This window comes from Nannospalax galili, unplaced genomic scaffold (assembly GCF_000622305.1).
Source record: "Nannospalax galili isolate Female #2095 unplaced genomic scaffold, S.galili_v1.0 scaffold381, whole genome shotgun sequence".
Lineage (NCBI taxonomy): Eukaryota > Metazoa > Chordata > Mammalia > Rodentia > Spalacidae > Nannospalax > Nannospalax galili.
Window position 1 is genome coordinate 577,932 of NW_008347312.1, and position 26,374 is coordinate 604,305.

Below are 26,374 nucleotides of genomic sequence, written 5' to 3' on the forward strand. Positions count from 1 at the left end.
ACAAAGAAACTTACTAACTTTAAGGCTATGTTATATAGTATTCACTTAGATTTTTCTATGAATATACTATAATATTTTCTAAATGTAGAATAATTCATACTTATTATTCTTAACTTTGCTATTGTTTACTTAGAACTTGCCTTGATAGTGCACATATATGTAGGTCATTCTTTTTAATAGCTTTCTAATTCAGTAGGGCTCTATTTAACTAGCTATTATCATTGGGCATTTGAGTTGGTTTTATTATTTTCCAATACAGATATCCAGGGTCATTTGACACTTTTGATCAGAAAATAGGAAATTTTAATGGTGTGAAAGAATGTCTTAGAGTCAGATGTAGACTCTCTCCATGGGACTGAATAGTTGGGGAACCTTAGGCAGGTCTCTGCTGCCCTCTTTGTCCTATGAAACAGGAAAATGGTAATTCTATTAATGTAATCTTTACCAGAACTTCAAGGAACTATGGGTTTAGTGCTATAGAGTTCTGGATCCAGTTTGTATTGTTAGACAATTACAGAGGATGTTATACTTTGAAGAGTCTCTCATTACAAGCAAATAATATGGCTCTAGAAGACCATTCATGGACTCCTCTGATCATGGCCAACTCCTGATGGTCTGGTGAAGTTCATAGTAGGATTTTGAGATTTTAAATTGAATTTCCAGTTACCCAGTTGTTTACATTTTCCATGTTTTTTAGATTGTGTTAACAGAAATGTACTATGATGGATTTCATCGTTCCTTTAGTGATACAGATGACCTAGAGACAGTCCATGAAAGTGATTGCATTTTTGCCTTTGAGACTCCAGAAATATTTAGACCAGAAGGAATTCTCAGTCAAAGAGGTAAATATACATGTTTCTATAATGCTACCTGAGTTTGCAAATTTGACCACTGTGGGCATTTAAGTATTATATGATAGTATAGAATTTAAAAGATTATGATTAAGTGCACACACTGCTGTTTTCAGATTTTTATTGTCTTTTGTCTGCTGTTTTTTTGTTGTTGTTGTTGTTTCCAATAAAATCCCCGTTTCTCTTACTGCCACTATTGAGCTTCTGAACCCCAAATCTGATTCCTCTGTATTGAACATCTGCCCCCTCAATTGCCCACTATACTCAGTTCTTCACATTCCTTGCTATTATGTAGAGGCCCTACTTCACCAGCTTCTAATTGTCCACATTTGCTTTAAGCTTCTTGAAGTCCCTAGTGTGCATGTGTGTTTGTGTTTTATTATTGCTCTTCTGTTCTTTTCGCTTGAAAACTATTAAACACATTTTAAAGGTACCCTTCCTTAAGTTACTCAGGGAGCAAGCCAGATTGCTTCTTGTATCATCATATCTAATAAATCACTGTCTCAAATGCCCTTTTTTTGTTCTGTGTCTATCTTATTGCAACAGAAATTTGTGTTCCTGTGCTCAATGATAAATAAAAATATCAGTAAATAAATTTAAGACAAAACCAGAAGAGATACATTTCCTAACTAGTTCTTTAAAGAAAAAAGAAATATAATTTAAAAGGTAGCCCCAATTTTTGTAACTCTAAATAAAAAATGCATTTGGATAGGGTAAGGTACCAAAGATAGAAAGACAAGTAAGTGAGTCATCAAGGGGATGTCCCCAGTGACTCACTTCCTCCAACGAGGCCCCACTCCTTGAGTTTGCACAGCCTCCTAATAGTTCTGTTAGCTGAAGACCAAGCCTTCAATACATGGGCCTTTGGGGGACACTTAAGATCCAAATCATGATGATCAGCTTGTCCAGAAAACATTTCTTCTCCTTGCTCCCTATGCTGGCTAAGTCTTCTGGATTACAGAGCTCCTATCCTAGCTTCTGCTGACCTAGGATATGTGTATGGCAATGATCTGTTGTCTCCTCTGTCCCATCATACTGACTGTCCCATCATACTGGAGTGTTGACTACCTTTTGCTCCATCTTTTTATGCCCAGCAGTTCCTAACGTGCAGCAAGAGCTCCAAGTCACACAGCTGTTAGAAGATGGGGCTCTAATTTGAGGAGTTAAGATTTCCCAGCAGCTGACTGGCATCCCCTATCTCATTAGGGACTTGATCACTTCTAGCAGAATAGGTTTTCCCATACTTACTTTTGCCAAGAACCTGGGAAATGGAGTAATTTATTGTTTCAGATTTGATTTTTATTACCTTTTTTTTCTTATACTGAAGTTCAAAATGTTTATAAAGAGATAGCTACTCTTGGGCTGGAGAGATGGTTCAGTGGTTAAGAATACTGGCTGCTCTTGCAAAGGACTGGGATTCAGTTCCCAGTACCCACTACTAACCAGGTTTCACCTTCATAGCTTCACATGGTGGCCTGTCATGGCCTCTAGTTCTGATAGGGCCTTCTTTATGCAGAAACACCCCTGCTGCATGTTGCCTGGCTTTGGTGGCTCTCTGAAACTGCAGATAAAGACCAGTGACCCCTTCACTCTTGCATCTTTCATGCTTCAAAAGCCAGCATCCTGTGAATGACACTTTGAAGTTCAGCTGCCAGCCTGGCATGGACCCTGCCCTGCTTCATCCACAGTAGCAGCTTTTGTCCATAGCAGTTTTCTAGGAGCAGAAACCTCCTTAGGCTTTTTCTTTTCACAAATTAGAGGCTTCTTTGGATGTAGTCTTTCCCTGAGGGTACTTCTTCCATTGTTCCAGTGCAAATCTAGAGGCCCATCCTTAGTAGCTCTAATCTCTTTATCAAAGAGATCCTCTCCTTCAGCACATGCCTTGGCGCCAACATTATTAAACTTCATAGTGCTCTCTTTTTCTCCAAACTACAGTCTTCATTTCTTTCTGTCCCACTTGCTCTTTTTCATTGTAGATCTACATAAAATTCACTGTTAACAGCCATACCATTGAGTCTACATTAGGCTGTATGATACTTTTCTCTGCCAAAGAAATTAATTCATTGCTTTTCAGCTTAGCCTCAGGTGAACTCTTAAACTGTGGGCAAACTCCACTGAGAATCTTTGCCAAAATATCCCAGTTGCTGCTAAAGTCCTTATTTCCCTCTGGAACTACTTCACTTTCAGCACTACTTTCTTCCAGACTTCTACTAGACTGACCCAATAAACTCTGCTTAAGCATTCTACTGCTTTTCTAGTCCAAACTTCCAAAGTCTCCCATATTCCTCCAAAAATCCACATAGGTTCTTCACACCAACACCCCATTCGCCCGGTACCAACTTTTGTATTGGTTACTTTTCTGTTGCTGTGTGGTAAGGCACCATGACCATGGTGTCGCCCGAGTTCTCTTAGGGTCCCTTGCTCCTGGCGCAGGTAGACAAACATTTTTATCTGAATTTTTCATGGTTTATATCTTTGGATGGGGAGAGGAATGACTTAAAAAGTGATGAACACTTGACACCCAGCACCCAGCTCTGTGCAGCTCAGCCCGCCCACAGTCTCCATTAGCTTTTGCCCATGCATTGTGGGCCTGCAGTCTCACCCCAGGTTGGTAAATGCCCCCTCTTACATCCACGCAGGTGAGACACCAGGGCCATCTTTCCGTGCCACCTCTTCTGTCCCTTCTGTTCCAATATGGTGCCCCAAAACCCCTCCCTCTGGGGCTAACTCTCTGCAGTCAATTCTCCACAGCAGGCCCTGCCCCTCGGAGGAACCAGGCCGCTTGGGACACACATGGCAACATAGAGAAGGAAGAGTTTATATGAGCTTACAGTTCTAGGAGAGAGTCCATAATGGTGGGGGAGGCAGGGCAGTGGGAGCAGAAAACTGAGTGAGCACATCTTCAAGCAGGCACAGGAAGCAGAGAGAGGCAGCCTAGAAGTGGGCATGGCTGTATACTCTCAAAGCCTTCCCCCAATGACATGTTTTCTCCAACATGGCCATATCTCCTAAAGGTTCCATGACCCTCTCCAAATAGTGCCACAAACTGGGAATCAATACTTGGAACTTACGGGGACATTCTCATTCAAATCACTGTAGCTCTAGAGTGCAGTTTTATCTTTTGTTTCTTATAATCAGGGACAAGAAAGTGCTAATGAAACATTGCAGATCATTCCAAATGTTGTCTGTATTATTTTTAAAAATGTATTTGATTGTTGGTTACTTGTCTAACTTTAAATTTTATTGGTGGGTCATTTCAGGAAACTGTCCACCATTCACTGAAGTTCTAATTTTCAGTTTTAAAAGATAGGGAAGGCTACTTTAGGAAAGCTGCCTTAAAGGAAGTAATGGATACTGACGCTTAGCTTAATGGTTAGATGAGTAATCTCACAATAGTGTATTTGTTCCTATTTTTGATTGTGGTTTAAATTATATAATGACAGTTCTTTATTATTTCTATTGGGTAAGTTCCTTTGTGGTGAATGAATGATGAGAATCTTGAAAGAGGTAAGTTGAGCTGTTTTTATTCTGTTTCAGGCATTCACTTAAACAACAATCTAAACCACTTGAAATTTGGCTTGGATCATCATAGGCTGTCTCCTCCACAAACAGCAGCCAAGCAAGGGAAGATGGACTCACCTGTTAGGGTGGCAAGTGACAAAATTGTTCTGCTGGTGTGTAACCGTGCCTGCACTGGGCAGCAAGGGAAAAGGTGAGAGCCAGCTTCTTTCCCAGTGAGTACTGAAATTTGTGAGGTCACATGCTTTGAAATAGTTTTAAAAGCAGAGATGAAAAATGTTTACTTTTAGTGGGTTGGTTTGTTTTGTTTTTGAGATAGGGTCTGTTCAAGGCTGTCCTTGAACTTATGATCCTCCAGCCCCAGGTCTTAAATGCTGAAGTTACAGGCATTTTCCATCAGGCCCAGCAGCAGTTAACCTTTAATTCTGGTATTTAGAAGCAGCCCTTGATTTGATTTGTTGTGTTGGGAGGGAGACAGTATAAAATTAGGATGCTAATCTGAGTTAGAGAGGTTTATTTTAAACTTCACTTAGATTTTGAGAGCTTATGTCCTATATCAGCTACATTTTTAATAACTTAAAAAAAAGTATTAACGTATCTGTTTGGATGGTACATGCTCCCCAGACTTATGTCCCAAACTGAACTTGTTATCTTTCCCTATGAAACTGGCCCTCTAGTGTCACCTATCTTGGCAAATGGTACCATTGTTCATTCAGCATTGTAGGTCACAAATTTGGGAGTCAGAAATCTCTCTCAGTCTCTCTGTTGCCCTCTTGAAGAATTTATGGGAACTGTAGACTATCCTTTTAAGTAACTTTGTCACAGTAATGTTACCTGAGTAGTAACAGATAAATGTGTTTGTGTGAGAAAGGACTCTGGCTTTCTAGTACTTGTTAGGATAGTCTTTATCTGAGCCTTTTAACATTTTGCTTTGAAATGACTTCCTTGTTGAAACATGGACATAAAATGTGTTGTATATATTTATGATCTAGCACTTACAGTGTATCAGGCACTATTCTAAACCCTGGGGATGTAGCAGGGAAGCAGACAGGATGTCTGTTCTCATGGAGCCATCATCCTAGTTAGGATAGAGTAACCCATCCTTTGTTTTTACTTTTAATTTCAGGTAGTTGTCCCCATGTTGAAGATGTTCACATAGGCTAGAATGATAGGGTATGAACAAGGAAAGGCAGTGGGTCTACCTTAGAACCAGAGCTCAGGAAGATGTCTTGCAAAAAAGGGAACATGTCCCAAGGAAGAGTGAGTTGTGGGATCATCTGTGGAGAGGATCCCATGAAGAGGGACTCCATTGTAGACACCAGGACTAGGGGTGTGACATGTTTAAGGCATAGAATGGAAGGAAGCTCATGGTATTTTAATGAACTAGAGACCTGTGGAATCCCTCTGTGGTACTATGGCTCTTAAGAGTGGAGACATTGTCTTGTGATAGGGAACTCCTTTTCATCATGGCAGATAGCTTCAGTGTTACTACTGTGAGTAAACAGCTAGATAGCCATTAGAAATGGGTTTCTTGGTGATTTTGTCATCTGTGGATCAGCCTGAGCCTTCATCAGAGTTCATCTTTTGATTGGTTCTTCATGCATTGACTGACTCATTCTGTGTTTTCTATATTCCAGGCATTAGCTATTCAGGCTGCTAAAGTAAATAAATTTAATTCTTGCCGTCAGATAACCCAAAGTCTATTGTGGAGGCAGATGGAAAGTCAAGCATTGTTTATAACCCAGTGTGGTTAGTACTATAGTAACACAGGGAATGAAGCTATCATGCAGATGAGCAGGGGTACGCATAGAAAGGTAGGGAGGGTATTTCATGCTGAGGGAGTAGCCTGTAACAGACCTGGATGGGTAGAGAAGGACACATTCAGGGATCAGTACATAGGCATGAACAACTAGGACATGAATGAAGCTGAGGCTAGACCAATGGTTGTCAACTTCAGCTGTATGTTAGAACTACCTGGAAAACTCCTGAGAAAAGTCTCAGCGCTCAAGCCACATTCTAGACTAATTTCAGCAGAATCTCTGGTGGCTGGCTTGGGTATTAGTAGTTTTTGATAATGCCTTGGTGACTTCAAATGCAGCTGAGACTGAGAACTACAGTACTATTTCTGGATGTATAGGGCATAAAAACCTGGCAGCTTAGTTCTTAGAGTAGGAGCTGACTTCAAGAGTAACTTGGTTGTCACTGCCTCTTTTGTCAGACTAACAGGGTGGGTTGCCTACTCCTTAGACCTTCCAGTCTTACCTGTTCCTGATAACTTACCCCTTGACCTACACTGTTGGCCACATTCCTTTCCATTCTCATGCCTCTTCTTCAGTGTTTCTGCTCAGCCTGCCTCCTTGCTACCTAATAGCTAGCATTGGACTTTGCAGAAGCCATTCAACTGAGAAAGCTAAACATTTCTGATTTGTCATCATCTCTTTATGAGAATTTCCACATTGCTTTTCCCACTTGAGAACTGTACTAAAACCATTTAGATTGTGATTCCCTCCTCCTTTAAACAGACGAAAAATAGGAGAGTATAACCCTGAAGGAATTGCTGTGTTTAAGGTGATCATGTCATTTGTGTGTGGTAGGTTTGGACTGCCTTTTGTCCTGCACCTAGAGAAGACAATAGCATGGGACCTTCTGCAGAAGGAAATCCTAGAGAAGATGAAATATTTCTTGAGGCCTACAGTCTGCATTCAGGTTTGTAAGCACTTCGGTATTCTAGCAGAGCATGCTTTTTACTCAGAAGCAGCAGCCACTCCTGTGAAATTTCTTTTGTCCAGATCTTTCAAGACAATTTATTTCTCATTTTATGAAAGGAGCTGACCACTCTAGTAAATTCGTTTATGACACCTATCTAGTAAAGTTTAATGTATGATCAGTGTGGAGATGCTTTAGAACTTTTATCTCTATATTTTTAAAATTATCAATACTATGGTAAGGTATCCCATTAAATTAATGTTTAGTGAAAGCAATGTATTACTTGTATACCACTTGATAAATAAATTACATTTGGGTGAATCATACTTAAAGTGGAGAGTGTTTTGCAAAATGAGCAGTTTGCTGTACCTCTAATCTTTGTTTTGGAAATGCTACTTTAAAATATGGCCTTGATGAGAAATCCAGCCTAATTGTCATTTGACATTTGACACAGGTGTGTCCATTCAGTTTGCGTGTGGTCAGTGTTGTCGGAATAACATACTTGCTGCCCCAGGAAGAGCAGCCCTTGTGCCACCCTACAGTAGAAAGGTAAAAGACAACCTAAAACCCAAAAACCACCTTCTAGAATCTCACATGTGCTGTTTAAAGTCATATCTGATGTCTGATATAATTTCCATATATGTGTGTTAAATTCTTTAAGCCTATTTGGAAATTAAATATGGGTTTTAGTTTTGATTTGTTCTGAATATGAAGTAGTCTATGATCTTTTCTTGAAATCAGAATATCTTATGTCAAGAAGCAACTTAATACATGTAATAGGACGCTGCATAAATTACAGTTTCATATTCACCAAGATTGAAAGTTTTTTAGGGTAGCATCCCCCCTACCCCGGTCTTTTTGAGGCAGGGTCTCCCTGTAGCCCCAGCTGGAACTCAATACGTAGACTAGGCTGGCCTTGAACTCACAGAGATCAGCCTGCCTCTGCCCCACCGAGTGCTAGAATTAAAGGCGTATGCCACCATGGCCAGCTAGGTAACATTCTAGTTATGCCTCATTCTTCTCTGACATCCTTACCTGGTAACTTGTCTAGAAAATAAAGCCTGTACCCCACATTTTGAATTTTGCACTTCACTTTAGTCAGGTCTGTTTTCTGTCTTTCTCTCTACTACACAAAATATCCTGATGGTTTGTGAACACGTGACACCTGTCTAATATGTGTATTTTACATGGGTAGTTAGCTCAGTCCATAATTCCTTTAATCTTTACATTGTTCTTCCTCCTCCTGTGTTAGAATTAGTTGCTCCATTATGCTATCCCATGCTTCCTATATACGTCTATTAAATTTATAGTACCAATAGAGGAATGTGTACATATACCACACATAGGTGGCCACATAAAGATACATATTGTTTTTATTAGCGATTTTTTTTTCAACACTTTTAAAAAACACACAAGGGAGGGCATGATGACACATGCTTGTGATCCCAGCACAAGAGAATCAGGATTTGAAGGCCATCCTTGGCTACATAGTGAGTTTCAGACCTTGGGTGGAGAAGACCCTGTCTTAATCACCCTCTGTCCTCCCCCTTTTTTTAAACAATGTAGCCTTGTTTGAACAGTTGCTGTTTGGTTTTAGACATGAAAGTTAATAGGTAAGTAATCAAAGTATTATACATGATAAGAAAGAGAAAGATAGTAATATTAACCATGAGTGTTGAGGGTCTCAAAATAGGATGGTGATCAGTGAGCTGGGCCAGCTGGTTTTATGGAGGGAGGAGAAAGGCACAGTGTGGGTTGGCATGGGCATGTGCTAGACATAGTGGGGGCAGGAGGACACATATGAGAGCAGACTGTTCAGGAAGCTGTCTAGTCTCTAGGTGGGTGAGAAATTGGGCAAAAGTTGGAAAGGTCATAATAACATGAGTGTATGTGGACATTCTTCTAGGGTGATACTAAATTTCTTCTCTTATTTCTGTTTTGGACATTTTAATTTAAGGACTTTTTCATCCCATTTGTAAGCTAGTTAATAAATCTGAGGTTACAGTGGTCTCACTAAAGACTTTTTTCTGATGGAAAACTATGAAGATTTTCTGTAATTGCATGATTCCAGATAGAACATTAATCACATTTAAGTAAAATCTTTCTTTTAGAAAATAATGCATGTGTTTCCTCCCTCCCACTCTTTAGGGCATTGAAGTCTTGTGGACCTGGTGGCACAGCTCATGTGAAGCTTGTAGTGGAATGGGACAAGGAGACAAAAGATTTGTGAGTTATTTCTTTTCCATATAGTATTTATTAGAATTTTAGTAGCACACCGATCTTTCAAATTAACTGGAACACATACCTTATCCATAGCTAAGGACAGTGTGTTGTTAATCCTTTATTGAAGCAGTTTATTATTCTTTTTCTGTACATTCTTTCTGTCTCAAAAATTTAGAGCATCTGTTTGCTGCCAGGGAAGAAGCCATGTGCTCATTAACTGATATGGATGTTAATTTACTTTTATTTTTGTCACAGACTCATCAGCTCCAACAATCTTATGTCAAATGGATATGTTCTTAGATACCACATACAAAAATTTATGATTTAATCAGCTTGGGCTGGAGAAATGACTCAGTAGTTAAGAAGTCATATTACTGTTGTAGGGGACCCAAGTTTGAGTCCAAGCTTCCACAGCAGCTGACTTAAAACCACCTATAACTCCAGCTCCAGAGGACCTGATACTTCTGGCCTCCCTGGGCACTCATTTAAAATAAAGCAGCACAGCTTATAGACAGCTCAAAAAAAGCTAATTCCAAGTTAATTCTTTTTAATTTTATTTTTTAAAATTATTTTTAATTTTTAAAATTTTATTTATTTTTATTTTATGTGTATGAATTTTTTGGGTGCTTGTATGTAAGTGCATCCAATTGTGCAGTGCTTGTGGAGGCCAGAAGAGGGCATTGAATCCCCTGGAACTGGAGTTATAGATGGTTGCGAGCTGCTGTGTGGGTGCTGGGAATCAAACCTGGGTCTTCTGCAAGAGCAGCCAGTGCTTAACTGCTGAGCCATCTCTCCAGCCCTCTGAGTTAATTTTTAAAATAACTTTGCAGATACAGAAAGTTTCAAGAGCATTCTGGAACGTAGAAGAGTTGAATAACCACTTTAGCATTCTTACTCATTTGTATTAGTTACTTTTCTGTTGCTGTGATAGAATCACTGACCAAAGCAACTTATAGAAGGAAGAGTTTATTTGAGCTTATGGTTTCAAAGGGGTAAGAGTCCATCATGGCCGAGAGGCATGGCAGCAGAGAGGGCTGGAGTAGGAACAGAAGCAGATGCTCACATCTTCAAGCAGGCACAAGAAGCAGAGAGTGACTGGAGATTTGGCAAGGCTTAAGAATTTTCTAAGCTTGCCCCAGTGACGGACTTCCTCCAATATGGCCATACCTTCTAAGACCTCCTGAAACTTTCACCAACTGACAAATGTCCTGCTACTTGGAGCCTATGGGGGGCATTCTCATTCAAATCACCACATTCCACTCCCTGGTCCCCATAGGCTCATGACCATATAAAATCAAAATGCATTTAATCCAACCTTAAAAGTCCCTAGTCTTAGTATTGAGTTTACCAGTCTCAATACTATTCAAAAGTCCACACTCCAAAGTCTCAGAATTCTGAGACTCAGGACAATGTCTTAACTGTAAGCCTCTTTAAAATAAAAAACAAATTACATACTCCCAACATACAGTGGAACCAAATGCACATTCCCATTCCAAAAGAGGAATAGAAGCATAGTGAGGAAATACTAGGACCAAAATAAGACTGAAAACCAGCATGGCAAACACCAAATCCAGTAGCTTTACATCTGCCTTCTGGGACTTTACTTCCAAAGGGCTTAGATGTCTCAGCCTTTCTAGCTTTGCTGCATGAATCATACACCTCTCTCTTGGGCTGGCACCACTCCCTGTATGCAGCTCTCCTAGGCAGGTGTCTCACAGTTTGGTATCACGAACATCCTGGAGTCTTCACTGTCAACCAGGCTTTTCCTTCACAGCTTCACACAGTGGCTTACAAGGGCCTCCTTTATGCAGGGATACCCCTGCTGCATGTAGCCTGGCCTCAGTGGCTCTCTGAAACCTCAGAGGAAGATCCAATGACCCCTTTACTCTTGCATCTTTCATGCCTTCAAAGCCAGCATCAATTGAATGACACTGCCAAGTTTGGATGCAAATTTGGGGTGAACCCTGGCCTGCTTCATCCATTTTTGGCTTTGCTCTGCTGTGGTTTTTCTAGGAGTAGAAAACCCTAACATTTTCCTTTTACAAGTTGGAGGCTTAGCTGCATGTGGTCTTGCCCTGGAGGCACTCTCTCCATTGTTTATGTGCAGATCTCTAGGCCTCTCCTTAATCACTTTAATCTCCTTATCAAAGGGATCCTCTGCTTCAGCACATGCTTTGGCTCCAAGATTAATCTTCCTAGTGCTCTTTTTCAATCTAAACTATACATTCTATATTTCCTTCCGCCCCATTTGCTCTTTTTCACTGCAGATCTGCATAATATTCACCAGTAATAGCCACACCAACATTTCTACATTAGGTTGCTTTGAAATGCCCTCCACTAAAGAAATTCATCCATTGCTTTTCAGCTTAGCCTCAGGCAAGCTTTTTGGCTATGGGCAGACTCCAGTCAGAGTCTTTGCCAAAATACCCCAATTGTTGCTTAAGTCCTTATTTCCCTCTGGGACTACATTGGTTCTCAGCACTACTTTCTTCCAGGTGTTTACTAGAATGTTAAGCTCTGCTTACAGTAGTCAACTGCTTTTCTAGCCCAAACTTCCAAAATCTTCCACATTCTTCCCAAAACCCACATGGTCAGGTTCTTCACAGCCGCAGCCCACTCTCTGGTATCAATTATTGTATTAGTTACTTTTCTGTTGCTGTGATAGAAACACTGACCAAAGAAACTTGTAAGAAGAGTTTATTTGAGCTTACAGTTCCAGGGGAATTATAGTTCTTTATGGCAGGGAGGCATGGTGGCAGGAGGTTGCTGGAGCAGGTGCAGAAAGCTGAGCACTCATCTCTTCAAGCAGGCACAGGAAGCAAGAGAGCAAGTTGAGATCCGGCAAGGCTTAGGAACCCTCTAAGCCCACCTCCAGAGACATGCTTCGTCCAGCATAGCACACCTTCTAAGACCTTCCAAAACAGAGTTGCCTGCCATGGACAAAATGTCTGATTACTTGGAGCCTATGGGGGACATTCTCATTGAAACCACCACATCGTTGATCTGTTGGGTTATGAATTCTTAGCTACTTTGTAAAGCTGTAATAGCATTTTTTGTGTCTGTTTCATAAGACCTTCTCTGAAAGTTGCTGTTCCCCTTAACTGTAGCTTGTTTGTAAATACTGAAGATGAGTATATCCCTGATGCAGAGAGTGTCCGTCTGCAGAAGGAGCGTCATCATCAGCCACAGACCTGCACTTTATCCCAGTGTTTCCAACTCTACACCAAAGAGGAACGGGTAAGCAGCAGGGCCTGTGAGGTGAGAGTGAGGAGACAAATTCTGCATTGCAAAATACCCCAGGAATTTGCATTTCCACCAGTTCTACACATGCAAGGGGCATCTTAGTACTATTCCTTTTAGGACTTTAACAAAAAGTGCTTTACATTTTTGATGAATTGGAGTGCTTTAGAATGAACCTTTGTAATTTTATTTGGCTTTTTTTTTGGTCTTTTTGAGACAGAGTTTCCTTGTAGCCCCAGCTGGCCTGGAACTCGCTATGTAGACCAGACTCACTAAGATCCTCCTGCCTCTGCCTCCCAAGTGCTAGGATTAAAGGCCTGTGCCACTTCACCTGGCCTTGGATTTCTTTTTAATGTTAATGGTATTTTATTTATTTGTATCAATTTGAAAGTCAAATTATTTTCTCAACCCTTTTGGTTGTTTTGGTTTATTGAGACAGATGAGGGACTTTGGCACTCTAGGATCAAGACAGCAGTTCTTCCCGAATGCTGTTTATACTGTAGAGCAGGAAAACAAGCCTATAACAGAAGCAAAGGTCCTGGGGTAGGATGGATCTTGGCACAGTTGAAGAAAAGAAATGCAGCCAGTGTGGCAGTAACACAAGAGCTAACGGAGAGAGTGGAGACAGTATGAGCTCTGCTGAGAGCCAGGACTCCATCTGTTTCACTAAATATTCTTGTATCTAGAGCAGTGCTTGGCACATAGGAAGTGTTCAGTAAATATGTACTAGAATGTGTGAGTGGTACTTGGGAAGTTCAGTGTCAGGCCAAAAATAACAGTACTGATATAGAGGAGGAAGTGGGTTAGTACTTGGCTTTGTGTCAATAGCTTGGGGTCCAGTTGTCTTCATGCTCAGTATTGATCAACAGTGCCCTTGGGAATGAGCCACTGTCATGCTGCCTTCCAGAGGCTTTGGAAACAGTGCCCAGAACTGCAATGGTGATGGTGCTGTTCTTTTAATCACTTTCAGTGCTCACTGTTAATAAGGATGGTAAATAGTGACACACACGTGGAGAGAGGGTCGGAGTGGTATACCTGGGAGCCATGACACAGTCAAGCATATTTTGATGATGGAGACTTTGAAGGGGGATCTGATAGTTTTTTTGTTTACTTGGGCTAGCTTGTGGATGACAAGTTGGACTTAATTTTATATAAAGAGCAGAATCTAAAGGTTAGAAATGCTGGAGAATGATTTTGTCCTCCCGAGGAAGACCTCTGTAGCAGACTTGTTGGAAGGTGTCTGCAGAGCTAGCCCCTTCAGTGCCAGGGTGGTGAGAGTATGATCTCCAGGCCTGGGAGCTTTCTAGCAGTTTATAGTGATATCAGTCAGTAGAGAAACCAGAGAAGCGTCTTAGGAGCTATCAGAGCAATTGGATGTTGTGATGTTTGTACTATATTTTATGAAAGTATTTATTCATAATGTACTGGGATTTAAACACACAGAAGCCTACTTTTTTACAAGTATGGGTTTGCATAGCCACATAATGGGAGCATAGATAGGTCACACAATTTGAGACCCTTCCATCTGGCTTTCTGGTTCACTCCAACATCTACTGAAGCTTCCCCCCCCCCCAAAAAAAAAAAAACTCTTGTCCATCTGACCTGCACCATAGACACTGGTCCCTGAGGTTCTTGGTGACCTCTGCTCAGGCTACATTTGACTACCATGTGGTGCACAGCATTACCTTTGATGTAGTCTCATGACTATTGCAGTACCTAAAGGGAGTGGAATTCTTCTGATTTCCAGGTTTGTTTGGTGGTGGTGGTGGTAGTGTTTTTATTGTATCTTCAGGCTGTGTGGCTTCTGAGTTTGGGTATTTCTCTTAAAAACAGCATTTTCTCAAGTTTCTGACCTTTCCTTCCATTCCACTGGGAATTGTCTTCTATTCCAAGGTGTTCCGTACCTTTTCCTGTGGATGATCCCAGGTCTAATATCGACTCTGAACTCTGGAGTCATCTGGGTTCCTCATGAATTTGAAACATTTGATTTAACATGTCCCCATTTTGAAATTTTTCCATGTAGAGATGATGTGTTTGGATTTAGAATATCAGACTGATGTTTGGAAGTGCTTGTTGAGAACAGGAAGGAAGAATTATTTGGAGTAGTTCAGTGCTGGAGGAGAAAATGCTTAGGAGAACCATGAAGTGTGGGCAAAAGTGAACTAGGACTTGAATGAAGTGGTGTTTACAGAGGTTAGTTCCATGTTGATGGAAAAGTGGTGAGTTGCATTTTGGAGTATGCTGACCTTGGGGAACATCCTCTCTATGATATTTACTCATTTGGTCATTCTTTTTTTTTTTGTTTGTTTTGTTTTTTTTTTTGTTGTTGTTGTTTTTGTCTTTTTAAATTTTATTATTTTTATTTTATGTGTATGAGTGTATTGCCTGCATGTGTTTGAGTGCACCTGTGTCGTGCATTGCCGCGGAGGTCAGAAGAGGGATTCGGATTCCCCTGGAACTTGAGTTAAGGTGGTTCGTAGCTGCCATGTGGGTGGTAGGAATTGAACCCAGGTCCTCTGCAAGAGCAGTCAGCTCTTAACCGCTGAGCCAACTCTCCAGCCCTAGTCATTCCTCTTTGAAGGAGGTCTGGTCAGCATACATTTGAGTACCCACACTGGCCAGGTCTTGCTTGTGAGTGTGGTATTCCATTGACTGTTTTTATGTGCAGCTTTCAGAGAGAGACTGAGTGGAACCAGGCCCTGGACAAGAAAGTAGCTGTCTGCAATGACAAGTGCTTGAGTTGAGTGGTGCCTAATAGATAGAAGTCTCACTCCTTGTTTCCAGCTTGCTCCAGATGATGCCTGGCGGTGCCCACACTGTAAGCAGCTGCAGCAGGGGAGCATCACATTAAGCCTGTGGACTCTGCCTGATGTTCTTATTATACACCTCAAAAGATTTCGCCAGGTAAGGAAATCCTCTGTCACCAGGGAAAGCTAGTGTTACTATATTTTCTTGCCTCCTGTTTGTGGTGATATGTGGGTTCTTTGGTGACCCTGTTGGATACACTGACACTGTCTGGATACAGACAGACAACATTTGTCCCCATCTGTGGTCATGCTGTGTTCCTTTTTAAAGCAAAATTTGAGATTCCTGTGACCCTCTAAGGTTTTATTTTATTTTTAAATTATGTGTATGTGTGTGTATACATGCATGTGAGGTGTGGGTGTCCAAGGAGGCCAGAGTTGTCAGATTCCCTGGAGCTGGAGTTAAGTTGTAGTTGTAAGCCACCTGACATAGATGCTGGAAATTGAATTCAGGTCCTCTGCAAGAACAGTATGCGCTTTGAACCAGTGAGCCATCTCTCTAGCCCCAAAGGATTTTATCCCCCTCTTTAAGATAGAGTCTCCCTATGTAGCTCCAGTTGGCCTGGAACTCTCTATGTAGACTAGACTGGTCTCTGCCTCCCGAATGCTGAGATTAAAGGTGTACACCACTGCACCCCAGCTCCCATGAACCTTTAAATCCTCAACATTGTAGTTCATATCACACATGTTTTACTTTGTTCTTGATGGTTTGCTTTAGACTTGTAAATGTTTGCTTAAATTTTAGTGTGTTTACTCTAGGACTAAGAGGTGATCCTTTATGGGGGAGTAGAGTTCTATTTCTACTGAATGTAATAAGCAGTGTTGTCCTGTTCCAGGGAGCTGCTGTACAGTTGGGGAGATGAGTCATAAATAGATACAAAGAAGATCTGCTCTTTGTTGTACTGCTTTGTGAGTTACTTTTCCCTAAAAGCCTGCCTATCCCTTGAGGTCAGGAATGTCCTAGACAACCCCATTGTGAAAAAGATAAATGAGAGGTGAGCCAGAGTGCTGTGAGGACTGGCTTTATGAAGGTTTGTACGTGAAAGATGTTTGCCAGATGAGAAGAAAGCAGGACTGCACCCTCAGGTGAAAGAACAGTTTATACCAAGCCCAGGGACTTGAAGAGGCTGAAAGCAGACAAGAGGGTGGGATGGTGGTGGGAGCCAAGGTGGAAGGAGGTGGGCAGAGAAAACCCTTACAGTCAGAGTAGGATTTGTTGAAGAACTTTAAACAAAGAAGCACAGTTTCCAAGTGTGTGTTTGGAAAAAAATCACTTTCAGTGCCATATGGAGAGCACATAAGAAATTGCAAGTATTGTGGGCACCTAGACACTGCTCTGGTGTGGAATAGAGTTGTGGCAAGTAGGGATGGAGAGTTGGGAAGACTTGAGAGGAGGACAGGGGGAGACATATACCTAGTTCCCAAGAACAAGGGTTCAAATTGGGTTTGTAGGACACTGAAACGTGGGCCCTTGCTTGGGCACCCAATTTCTTATTTCCGTTGGGCTTTGCAGGTGGGAAAACTGGTTGAGGGTTCAGATCCAGCCTTCTTGGTCTTCTTCCCCCAATACTTTCCTTTGGTTTTTCCCTTCCAGAAACCCAGACTCAAAACTGCAGTGTTTTCTTTGCCTCCTCTTTCTTGTCCCCTTCGACTAGGCGGCCACTTGTATAGCTTGGCTCTGTCTCTTCTTGGACTCCTTATGGGTCTCCTTCTGCTTCCTGTCTCCTGCCACTTCAGACTCTCTGTTACTTTTCAGCTGGTCACAGTTGCAGTCTTTTAATTGCTGTCTTAACTCCCATAGCTCTCCCCTTCCTAACATGTCTTACACACTGCTCACAGTTCTTCACACACAACTGGTAGCACTATGTCCTCCATACAAACCTCAGTGCTTCTCCCTTAACTACAGAATCAGATCCCCATTCTTCAACTTGGCCCTCTGACTATTTAGGTAGGACTCTTTATCCTAAGAATGTTTATCTTCCTTTAATAGCTCCATAACTCCTAGGGATGGTCACATCCATTTCTGAATAGTTTTTAAAAGTTCTGGTCACAAGAAATATGCAGTAGTATCTGTTCAACTGGTGTTTGGGTTTTAAGGATATTCCTTTGGGTTTAGTGGATTACTCAAGATTGTTCATTTAGCATGAATACAGCTAAGTTTAAATAAGTCAGTGTGAACTTTAGTGGGCATGTTGGAAGAAGTGGAGAGGAAAGGATCACTACTTATTGAATAACTCTCCAGTGCTAGGCAGTTCCACTCTATTAATTTTCAGGCCTCTGTGACTGAGGTGTCAGGATGAACCACCTGAAATTGTCACTTTTTTTTCCTAAGGCCCCTTCTCCCGCCCCTGTCTTAACAGATAAAAGGAATTGAAAATTCAGAGGTTCATTTACTCCCTGTGTGTTGGTCCTCATTTGTTCCATTTTAGGTGATATGAAAACCCTTGTTTCTCTAGATACTTAATACTGTTTATTTCCCTATTACGTACCTTGGGAAACATCAGATAGGTGATTTGAACTGCTTTATCCAACAGGGTCTACATTCCATGCTAGACTGATCTTCCATCGGCTTACAATAAAATGTCATCAGAACTTGTTTTTCTTCTTGCAACAGGAAGGAGACAGGCGCATGAAACTTCAGAACATGGTCAAGTTCCCCTTGACTGGCCTGGACATGACACCTCATGTGGTTAAGAGAAGCCAGAGCAGCTGGAGTTTGCCATCCCATTGGTCCCCATGGAGACGGCCTTATGGACTTGGGAGGGATCCTGAGGACTACATCTATGACCTGTATGCTGTGTGCAATCATCATGGCACCATGCAAGGGGGGCACTACACAGGTCTGCAGCGCGAGAGGCCGCGTGTCTGTGCTGACGCTTCCTTCGGGCTATTTGCTTGTAGCTTTTGAATCTCCCTTTGTCTTCCAGTGGGCTGTGTGCCAGCTCTCAGGACAACTTCATCCTTCAGATCTCCATCCAGGAGCAAATACATGAAAGTTCTTCCTCTTTATCCTGAGTTCCATCATCCAGTAGTGTGCAGACCTGACAGAAGAATGTGTGCACAAGATAGGTCTGGTCTGGTTAGCTGAGGAGTCACTCCTGTTTACCCAGCGTGCCTTCCCATTGCAGCTATGCTCTGTTTTCTTGACGTTCCAGCATCTCCCTTATTTAGAATGATTGTGAACCACTTTAATAGTGTCTTTATTCTTTTAATTTTAAGAATAAATTTACTTTTGCATTTATAAAAGCAATTCTGTTCAGCACATGAAGTTCAGGGACTAGAGATACCATTGTCAGGTGTATTAGGATAACAACTGCTAACATTTAAAAAATTGTGACTAAAATATATACAATTAAACTGACCATTTTAATAAATATTAAGAGTACGGTTGGTGGCATTAAGAACACACATTGTTCTATAGCCATATCACTACCCATTTCCACACTTTTGCTGTCTTTTCAAACAAAAGGTTATTTCCAGGCTCCCCTCCTCTAGCCTTTGACACCCACTATACACTCTATGTCTATGAACTTACTACTTTAGGCACCTATAGTTCCACATTCCTGTAAGTGGAACTATATAGTATTAGTTCTTTGTAAATGCCAACATATCTTTAAGGTTCATCCATGGTAATGCTTTGATACAGGCAAATATTTTGCATAGATTTTTGCTATTATTTTAAACTTATGATCATGCTGGTGTGTTCCATTCATGAACATTTATTAAACACTTTGTAGTTAGCTTGCAGTGGACTCTGTCACATCGGACATAACTTGGTTCCACCCTGTATCTTTCAGGAGTGGAGTCAAGTGGGCAGAGATACAGATAACAAATTTTTAAAAGTACAGCACTGTGTAGTAAGTGGTGGTGGAAGTATGGGAGGTGGGGCAAGAGAAACTACCCGAGATTGATAACCTACTGCCTGTGTGCCACCCTCTTCTGGCCTAATTGGGTAGAGGAACTGGATATACCATGGTGGTGTAAAGATTATATTACCTAGTGATAGTGTAGCATCTTCTCTTGTGCATCTGTACTGGTGTTCTAATGACAAATTGCAAAACATTGCATTTCTCAGGATGTATTTCTGTTAAATGGCATGATTATGTAGTTCCCAGCTGCTAAACATCTGTACTGTTTCTGATTTTTAACTTCTAGTGCTGATGAATCTCCTTGTACATTCTCACTTTTTTTTTAATTTCTGATTCTGTATTTCCTTGAGATTGAGTTTCAGAGATTGAATTATTGGATTAAGGGCATGCACAGACCATTTGGAGGCTGGGCAGATTTTCGGGCTTCTTGCTTGGACATTTGTCTATGTAAGGGTTGATATGAAGATCAGACTGTTAACTTGGTTATCTGTAAGAGTCTCCAGGACTCAGATCACTGTATCCTTTTTCTTCTACATAGTTGATGATTATATTTCTTAAGAATATTACTGCTTTATCAGTTCAATAATTTCTATGACAAGACCCTGGCACACTAAAGCTGGCCATCGATTTATAATTGTAGGTTGAGGTAAAATATGGTAGGGCTCTGCCTGATGTTATTTTTAAATCCCTGAGACTTTCTCCTAGCAGTTATCCACCAATTACTATGCCCATCAGCAAAATAATAATGTCTATTGACTTTCTCAGCTTTGTAACACCCCCCCCCTTCAACTTTCTCTTTTCCTCCTCAAGGGGGTAGGTGGTCAGGGTGATGACTGGCTGTAATCGCTCATTCTTGAAATCCTTTTAGTTGAAATTCTTTAAGTATTTAGATGCTCTTGGTAGCAACTGTTTTTTGAGAAGAATGATCCCAGCCTTTGAGTGTGTTTCATGATGGGATGGTTTGAATTGCTTTTGCCTGCCTGGGAAGCACTTGTGAGGAGAAAAACAAGGCGGGTCCAGAGATACTTGAACTTCACAGACAGCAAGATGTTAATTAATTGCTCAGATATAGTTTACCTTGTACTTTGGTTTAAAACCAATTCAAAATGTGCAATGTTTGCTTTACATGTTTCTATGGGGGCCACTTGTATGATAATTATATTTCTAGTTGGATATTTGCTTTTGTGGCATTGCTAGTAACATCTGTGTTCTTTGATACTGAATCATGGAATTCTATATTTTTGCTTTTAGAATGCAAAGGGACTCAGAGGTAATTGACTTTTACTAATTATTTGCTGTGGTAGCACCTTTGTATCTCTGATTGGTATTTATACTGTTTCAGTTTTGGTAAAGAAGTCATCTTGTACTTAACAGTGTTTCTGAGCAAAATATGGATTGGTTTGTTAGGTACTTTCTAGCAAGAAATTGGTAGGGAAAATAGAATAATGCTAGATTTCAGAATATTGTGTTGCTCTTTACTTAGAACAAACTTTGGAAAGTGCCTGGAAACACATGGAGACAGTGTAATTTAGTGTAAGGAGCTTGGGTAAGAATGCAGATCCATCTCCCTAGCTCTGTGACCTTGACTTAGTAACTTAAGTGACTTGGGAAGCACATTGATGGGAAGCACACTGAAGCGAGTATGTCTGATGGGCTTCATATGCAGGAGGTGTCCATGTATTTTCTAGATCATTTTCTTTCCTATTCTGTGTGTGCACTTGGGATTGGGGTGGAGGCCAGAGGAAAACCTTGGGTGTTGTTTTTCAGGTTCTCTCCACTTTGTTTTGAGACAGCATCTCTCACTGTCCTGGAACTTTCCAATTAGGCTAGGCTGGCCAGCCAGTGAGCCCCAGGGATCTGCCTGTCTATTTTCCTAGCACTGAGATTATAACCATGTGCCACCATATCAGCTTTGAGCTTTACCTGGGTTCTTGGGATCAAACTCTCCAGTTCCCTTACTGCTTGTCTCCTCTATAAAATGTTGAGAGTTACAGTTTAGAGAAAGTAACTTCAATATCTAAAACATTTTTTGTTGATTTTATTTATTTGTGTTGGGTGGAACATGAATGTGTGCCATGGTGGGCACATGGAGTTCAGAGGACAACTTGCAGGAGTGTGTTGGTTCTCTCCTTCTACCATGTTGGTCCTGGGAATCAATTCAGGTTGTCAGTCTTGACCTGTTGAGCCATCTCGCCAGTGCCCTAAGTATTTTTTAGTTAAAGATTCTCTGATTTTTAAGTTTTCTTGGAATGTCTATTTGAATATATTCTGTTTTTTTCAATACATACAGACACACACACATATTTGGTGTTGAATTTTCATTCATTTCATACAATTCATCTTGGTCATATTTAGCTTCCCCTCACCAGATTTCATGCTGTCATATTTGTTAAAGCCTATTGAGTCAAGTTTGTGTCCTCAGAAGTCCCTTGGTGTGAGTTCATCCACTGGAGCCTGGTCAGCCTGTCTAGCATCACTTCCTTAAAGAAGACCAACTCTCTATTATGCAGGAGTGATAAGCTGCTAAAGTTGGAGCTTCTTACCTATTTCCCCGCTTTGCTGAGTTTTTGTCTGATTTGAGTTTGCATGGTCTTATACATGCTGTCACCATTGCTGTAAGTTTGTATGAACAAGTTTCCAGAAGCCTGGAAAACTGTTTCCTTGTGGTCATCCACCATCCATATCTTTGCAGTCTTTCTGTCTCCTCTTCCACAGTGGTCCCTGAGCCCTGGATGAGTGAGGGCACGGACTCTGCAATCTCTTATTCTCTATATTTTGACCAGTTGTGGATTTCTATGTTAATCGCCCTCTGTTGCATGAGGAGGCTTCACTGGTGAGAGTTGAGAGATGCATTAGTATTCTCTCTACCCCCTGTTCTACTGTGTTTCGTGAGCCTTATGTGTAGCGGTTCCATTGTAGATACATCACTAAGGGCTAGGCATCTCAGAGACACTTATTCTCTGTGTTTGACAGTTATGGGACTCTGTAATAATAGTCTTCATCTGTTGCAAAAAGAAACTTCTTTGATGAGTTCTGAGAGGTATATTGTCTATAAATATAAGGATACATATTTAGCATACAGTAGGAAATTACATTTGTCTAGGGATGTGCTGAATGTTGTTTTTTTTCTAGGATCTATGACCTCTCCAGCCATGTGTACTTGGCTATGTTTACAGTACCACACATACATCCCCTCCTCTTGAGCAGGCCTTAAGTCCAATTAGATAGCTGTTGATTACCGCTACGATAAAAGTACCACTACTGCACCAATAAAGATAGCTTGCTATGGCTGGTACATTGTTGTAGTTCTAGGTTTTATAGCCAGAGTTGGACCATTAATTGATTTTTCTCCCTTAGCAGTTTGCATAGTATCCTCTTTAAGAGCCAGTCTTCAGTGAGGAGGCTTCCAGTTCAGTTCTAGCTCCTTTGCTCTAAGTCCTGTGTCTGAAGTATCTCCTGTTTTCAGCAGTAGGGTCTTACCTTCAAGTTCTGGGAGGCAGTCAAGGACTGTGGCAATAGCCTGTGTTTTTTGAGAAGTCTCTTGGAGTACCCTGACAAACACCTCGAAGGGAGGTTTCTCACTGGAATGTATGCTTTATTTTACACTAGCTCCAGCTGTAATTGCATGGTTAATTGTGTACGGATTCTAGAATAGTCCCTCTCAAGCCATCTTTGATAAATACCTTATTTTCTATTTTAGAATTTCCAGTCCTTCATGAACCAATACTTTTGTAAAAGTACAATAGGAAACATTACTGCCATATCAGGTTGCTGTATAGATGGTTTTGACTGCTTATCTCTGTCTACTTTCGTGGACAGTTGCCAGTGTCTGAGCCACAGTTTGAGTAGCACTAGCCTAGAAAGCACTTTGGAAGGCAGTGCTAGGGAGAAAAGCAAGTAGAATTATAAGTAAATAGTTTGCTTATTAATGAGTTTCTGTGTGGCCTTGGCATGCCATCACTGAGAACAGACCGTCTTTGAAGGGAAACAGATTGAAACTCCAGAGCAGGGTTATTGTGTCTCCTGCTGGGTGTGTCTGCTCACAGTTGTACTCCCACTCACTACTCCAGAATAGCAGCCACCTCTCCAGATGGGCTGTTTGTACCTCAAGCCTGGCCTGACCCTATTGGCGAAGCAAGTGCTGTTGCTATAGCGCTGTTTGCTGTTTGTGTCTCCATTTCTTTCCCTCTGGTTCTGGTAGTCCTTAGCTGCAATTGATGTCCCTCCTCACATTCACAGATTCTCTGCTTCTCTTTTGGGACCTGTCTAGTGTAGCAGTTCTTCCTCACCTAGGCCCCTTTCACCTCTGCTTCCATATTTGCAAAAGTGAAGTGGACTAATGAGGGAGTCACTCCAGGTGCCTCTCAGAACCCTGTGCCCTGTTCTTGGAGGCCATACAAGTCTGTTTCAGTGTGAATATTCCAACACTCATCTGTGCTCACCCCAGTAATTGGTGTTTTTAGAAAATATGGTAATAATGTGTTTTTGTGGATCAGGCTTTATAAGACCCTTGATATATCCTAGCAGTACGACTTGGCTTTATGAACTTTTAAGATCTGGGGGTAGGGATGGTACTTGGGATTGAACCCAGGGTCTTGGTCATGCTAAGCACATATTTGAACATGGAACTATACTCCCAACCTCAGATTCTGATGCTTTTATTTGACCTTGCCTGGTACTTGTTTTTATTTTTCTCGCTGGCACTCGAATGCTCTTTATTTCTATCTCAGGCTTAAAGTTCAAACTGGAGAGAATGTACCATATATGTCTTCTTGAGTTCCTGTGTTCTCATTTTGCCAAGGAACTTCCAGAGTGTTGTTTGGGCTCCCCCTGAAAGAAGAGGGTAGGTTAGGGCTCTAAGAAAAAGCCCAAGGGTTAGGTAATCCCAAAATGACTTTGTCTTGCCCTTCACCAGCATGACCATGGATATGCTAGGCAGCCTTTGTGTTTGTATGTGGGGGAGAGGGTTGTGTGCATGTGGAGGCCAGAGGTCAGGTGTCGTTCTTCAGGTGCAACCATGTTTGTTTTTAAAAATGGTTTTGTTGTGTTTTGTTTTGTTAGGCAGGCTCTCTGACTAGGACCTGGGGCTTGCTGATTTGGCTAGGCCACCTGGCCAGCAAGCCTCAGGGATTGTCCTGGCTTCACCATACCCAAGCTTTTTACATGGGAGCAGGTCCTCATCCTTTCCTGGCAAGCACTTTACCAACTGAGCTATCCCTATTCCCACAGGTAGTCTTTTTGAGCCTATGTAAATTGCATATAATAATGAATCTAGGGTTAAAGATGTTTGGCTTATAAGTGTTAGGCAAATATTAGCTGATGGACTATTATTTTCTATCATTAATAAAACAAAATTGTCACAACAACAACAACAAAAAGCCTTTTGACAGTGTGGCTGGATTATTCTGTGTTGTGGAATGCTATCCTATGCATTGTAGACAGACCTGCCTCTACCCACTAGGTGCTTGTTGTACCCCTCCTCTCCCCAGATGTGGCAAACAAAATGTTTTTATTCATTTCTAAGTATCCCCTGCAGGGCAAATTGTCCCTGGTTGAGACCTGCTTATAACTAAGATGAAATAGAACTGTTATATGTACTTGAAATAGTTTAGAATTTCTTGAAACATTTTGCCCAATGGAATTTGGATTTCTTTTTCTGAACCTCTACTGTTCCTATGTGTAGCTTAAAACATTCTTGAAGTAATTATCCAAGTGACATGTGTAGGATGGTGTCTGTGGGTAGGGTAGCTGGTGCATTCTCCCTGGTGCTGACGCTGGGCTCTTCTTTGGCAGCATACTGTAAGAACTCTGTGGATGGTCTCTGGTATTGCTTTGATGACAGTGATGTACAGCAGCTTTCTGAAGAGGAGGTGTGCACACAGACAGCCTACATTCTTTTCTACCAGAGGCGAACAGCCATCCCTTCATGGTCGGCCAACAGTTCAGTGGCAGGTAAGGCTGACCCTGATTCTTGGGTGATTTTTTTTTCCAGAACAGAAGGTTGTAATTCATGGTCCAGAGGATGTCCTGGGAAGCTTCATTCTTGAAAGCTTGATCAGGTTAGTTCTCATGTTTCCATTTATGCTGGTAACTAACATGATTTCAGTCAAAGAAATACAGGTGGACTACATGGGCCAGCAGCATTCACATAGAGGTGAAACATAGCTGGGCTCAGACTGTTCCAGATGTTTACTTCTGGGCCAAGTGCATAGAGGAGTGGTCCAGCAGTCTGGTTCTGGTGTGGTGCTCTGATATTTCCTTGGGCTATCTTAGAGCATTTCCTATCTGAGCTGTATACTCAAATCTGATGTGATTGTCAGTATAACACCTGTTTAGTGGGGTTACTGTTTCCATAATATTGGTAAAGAAATGTGGACACATTCTGTAAAAGGTAAAGTACTATTAGAGTTTTTTCTCCAGTAAGAATCTATTCTGTTAGGGGAAGGATTGGTGGATGTGTTAGATGGCTTAGTTTGCTGTTGAGATGTAGTCCATTGTGTTAATAAATGCGGGAATGAGTATCTCCTCCCCCCACCCCCCGACATGAATGCAGCTACAGATAATTCTGTGGCTTTAAGAAAATATGGTAGAAGATTGAAATGTGATATGCTAATGGTTAGGGCAGGGAATGATGACCTGTATCCCTCTCCAAGCCCATGAGAGGAATGTTCAAAGCATCTGAAGGGAGCAGAGTGACCCCCTGCCAGGAGATAAGCCCTCCCCAGTATGAAGGGCTCACTTGAATTAAAGTGGAAACTTCAGTATTCTTGGGCCTTGCCCCAGGGCTCTCCAGAGCCTGAGATGTGCTCAAAAATGACAGGCTCTTGAGGTCTGTTTGAGTCAGTGCTCATTCATATAATCAATTTCAAGAGCACTTTTTATTGCCGAACATATATTTAAGGCTACCCTAGGAATTGACAGGACAGATTGAAATATAGTGTCCTCTTTTGCTCTCGCTCTCTTGCTCTCGCTCTTTGTGTGTATCATTAATTATGAAATGACTAAAAGTTTCCGAAGGATACCAAAGCTAAGAAATCAGTGTACCTGTTGCTTTTTTTCTTGGTTATTTGGAAATATTAGTGCAGGTGTTCAGAACTGTGTCTGTCATGTAGGTACTTAATGAATACTTGTGGAGTGAGTGGATATGTTTCTGTTCTATTTT

The 26,374-nt window shown here is 41.3% G+C and overlaps 1 protein-coding gene across 2 annotated transcripts in view; it reads left to right on the plus strand.

Moving 5' to 3' along the window:
* Window positions 1-26,374, plus strand: part of Usp31 (ubiquitin specific peptidase 31) — a 66,477-nt gene that overhangs the window by 35,805 nt on the left and 4,298 nt on the right. For both annotated transcript variants that reach the window (XM_008843821.3, XM_029568679.1), the window contains 9 exons: window positions 698-842; window positions 4,389-4,563; window positions 6,965-7,076; window positions 7,531-7,625; window positions 9,225-9,302; window positions 12,407-12,536; window positions 15,324-15,443; window positions 17,958-18,183; window positions 25,006-25,164. In XM_008843821.3, the coding sequence (XP_008842043.1) occupies window positions 698-842; window positions 4,389-4,563; window positions 6,965-7,076; window positions 7,531-7,625; window positions 9,225-9,302; window positions 12,407-12,536; window positions 15,324-15,443; window positions 17,958-18,183; window positions 25,006-25,164 (1,240 nt within the window). The remainder of the gene's footprint in view (window positions 1-697; window positions 843-4,388; window positions 4,564-6,964; window positions 7,077-7,530; window positions 7,626-9,224; window positions 9,303-12,406; window positions 12,537-15,323; window positions 15,444-17,957; window positions 18,184-25,005; window positions 25,165-26,374) is intronic.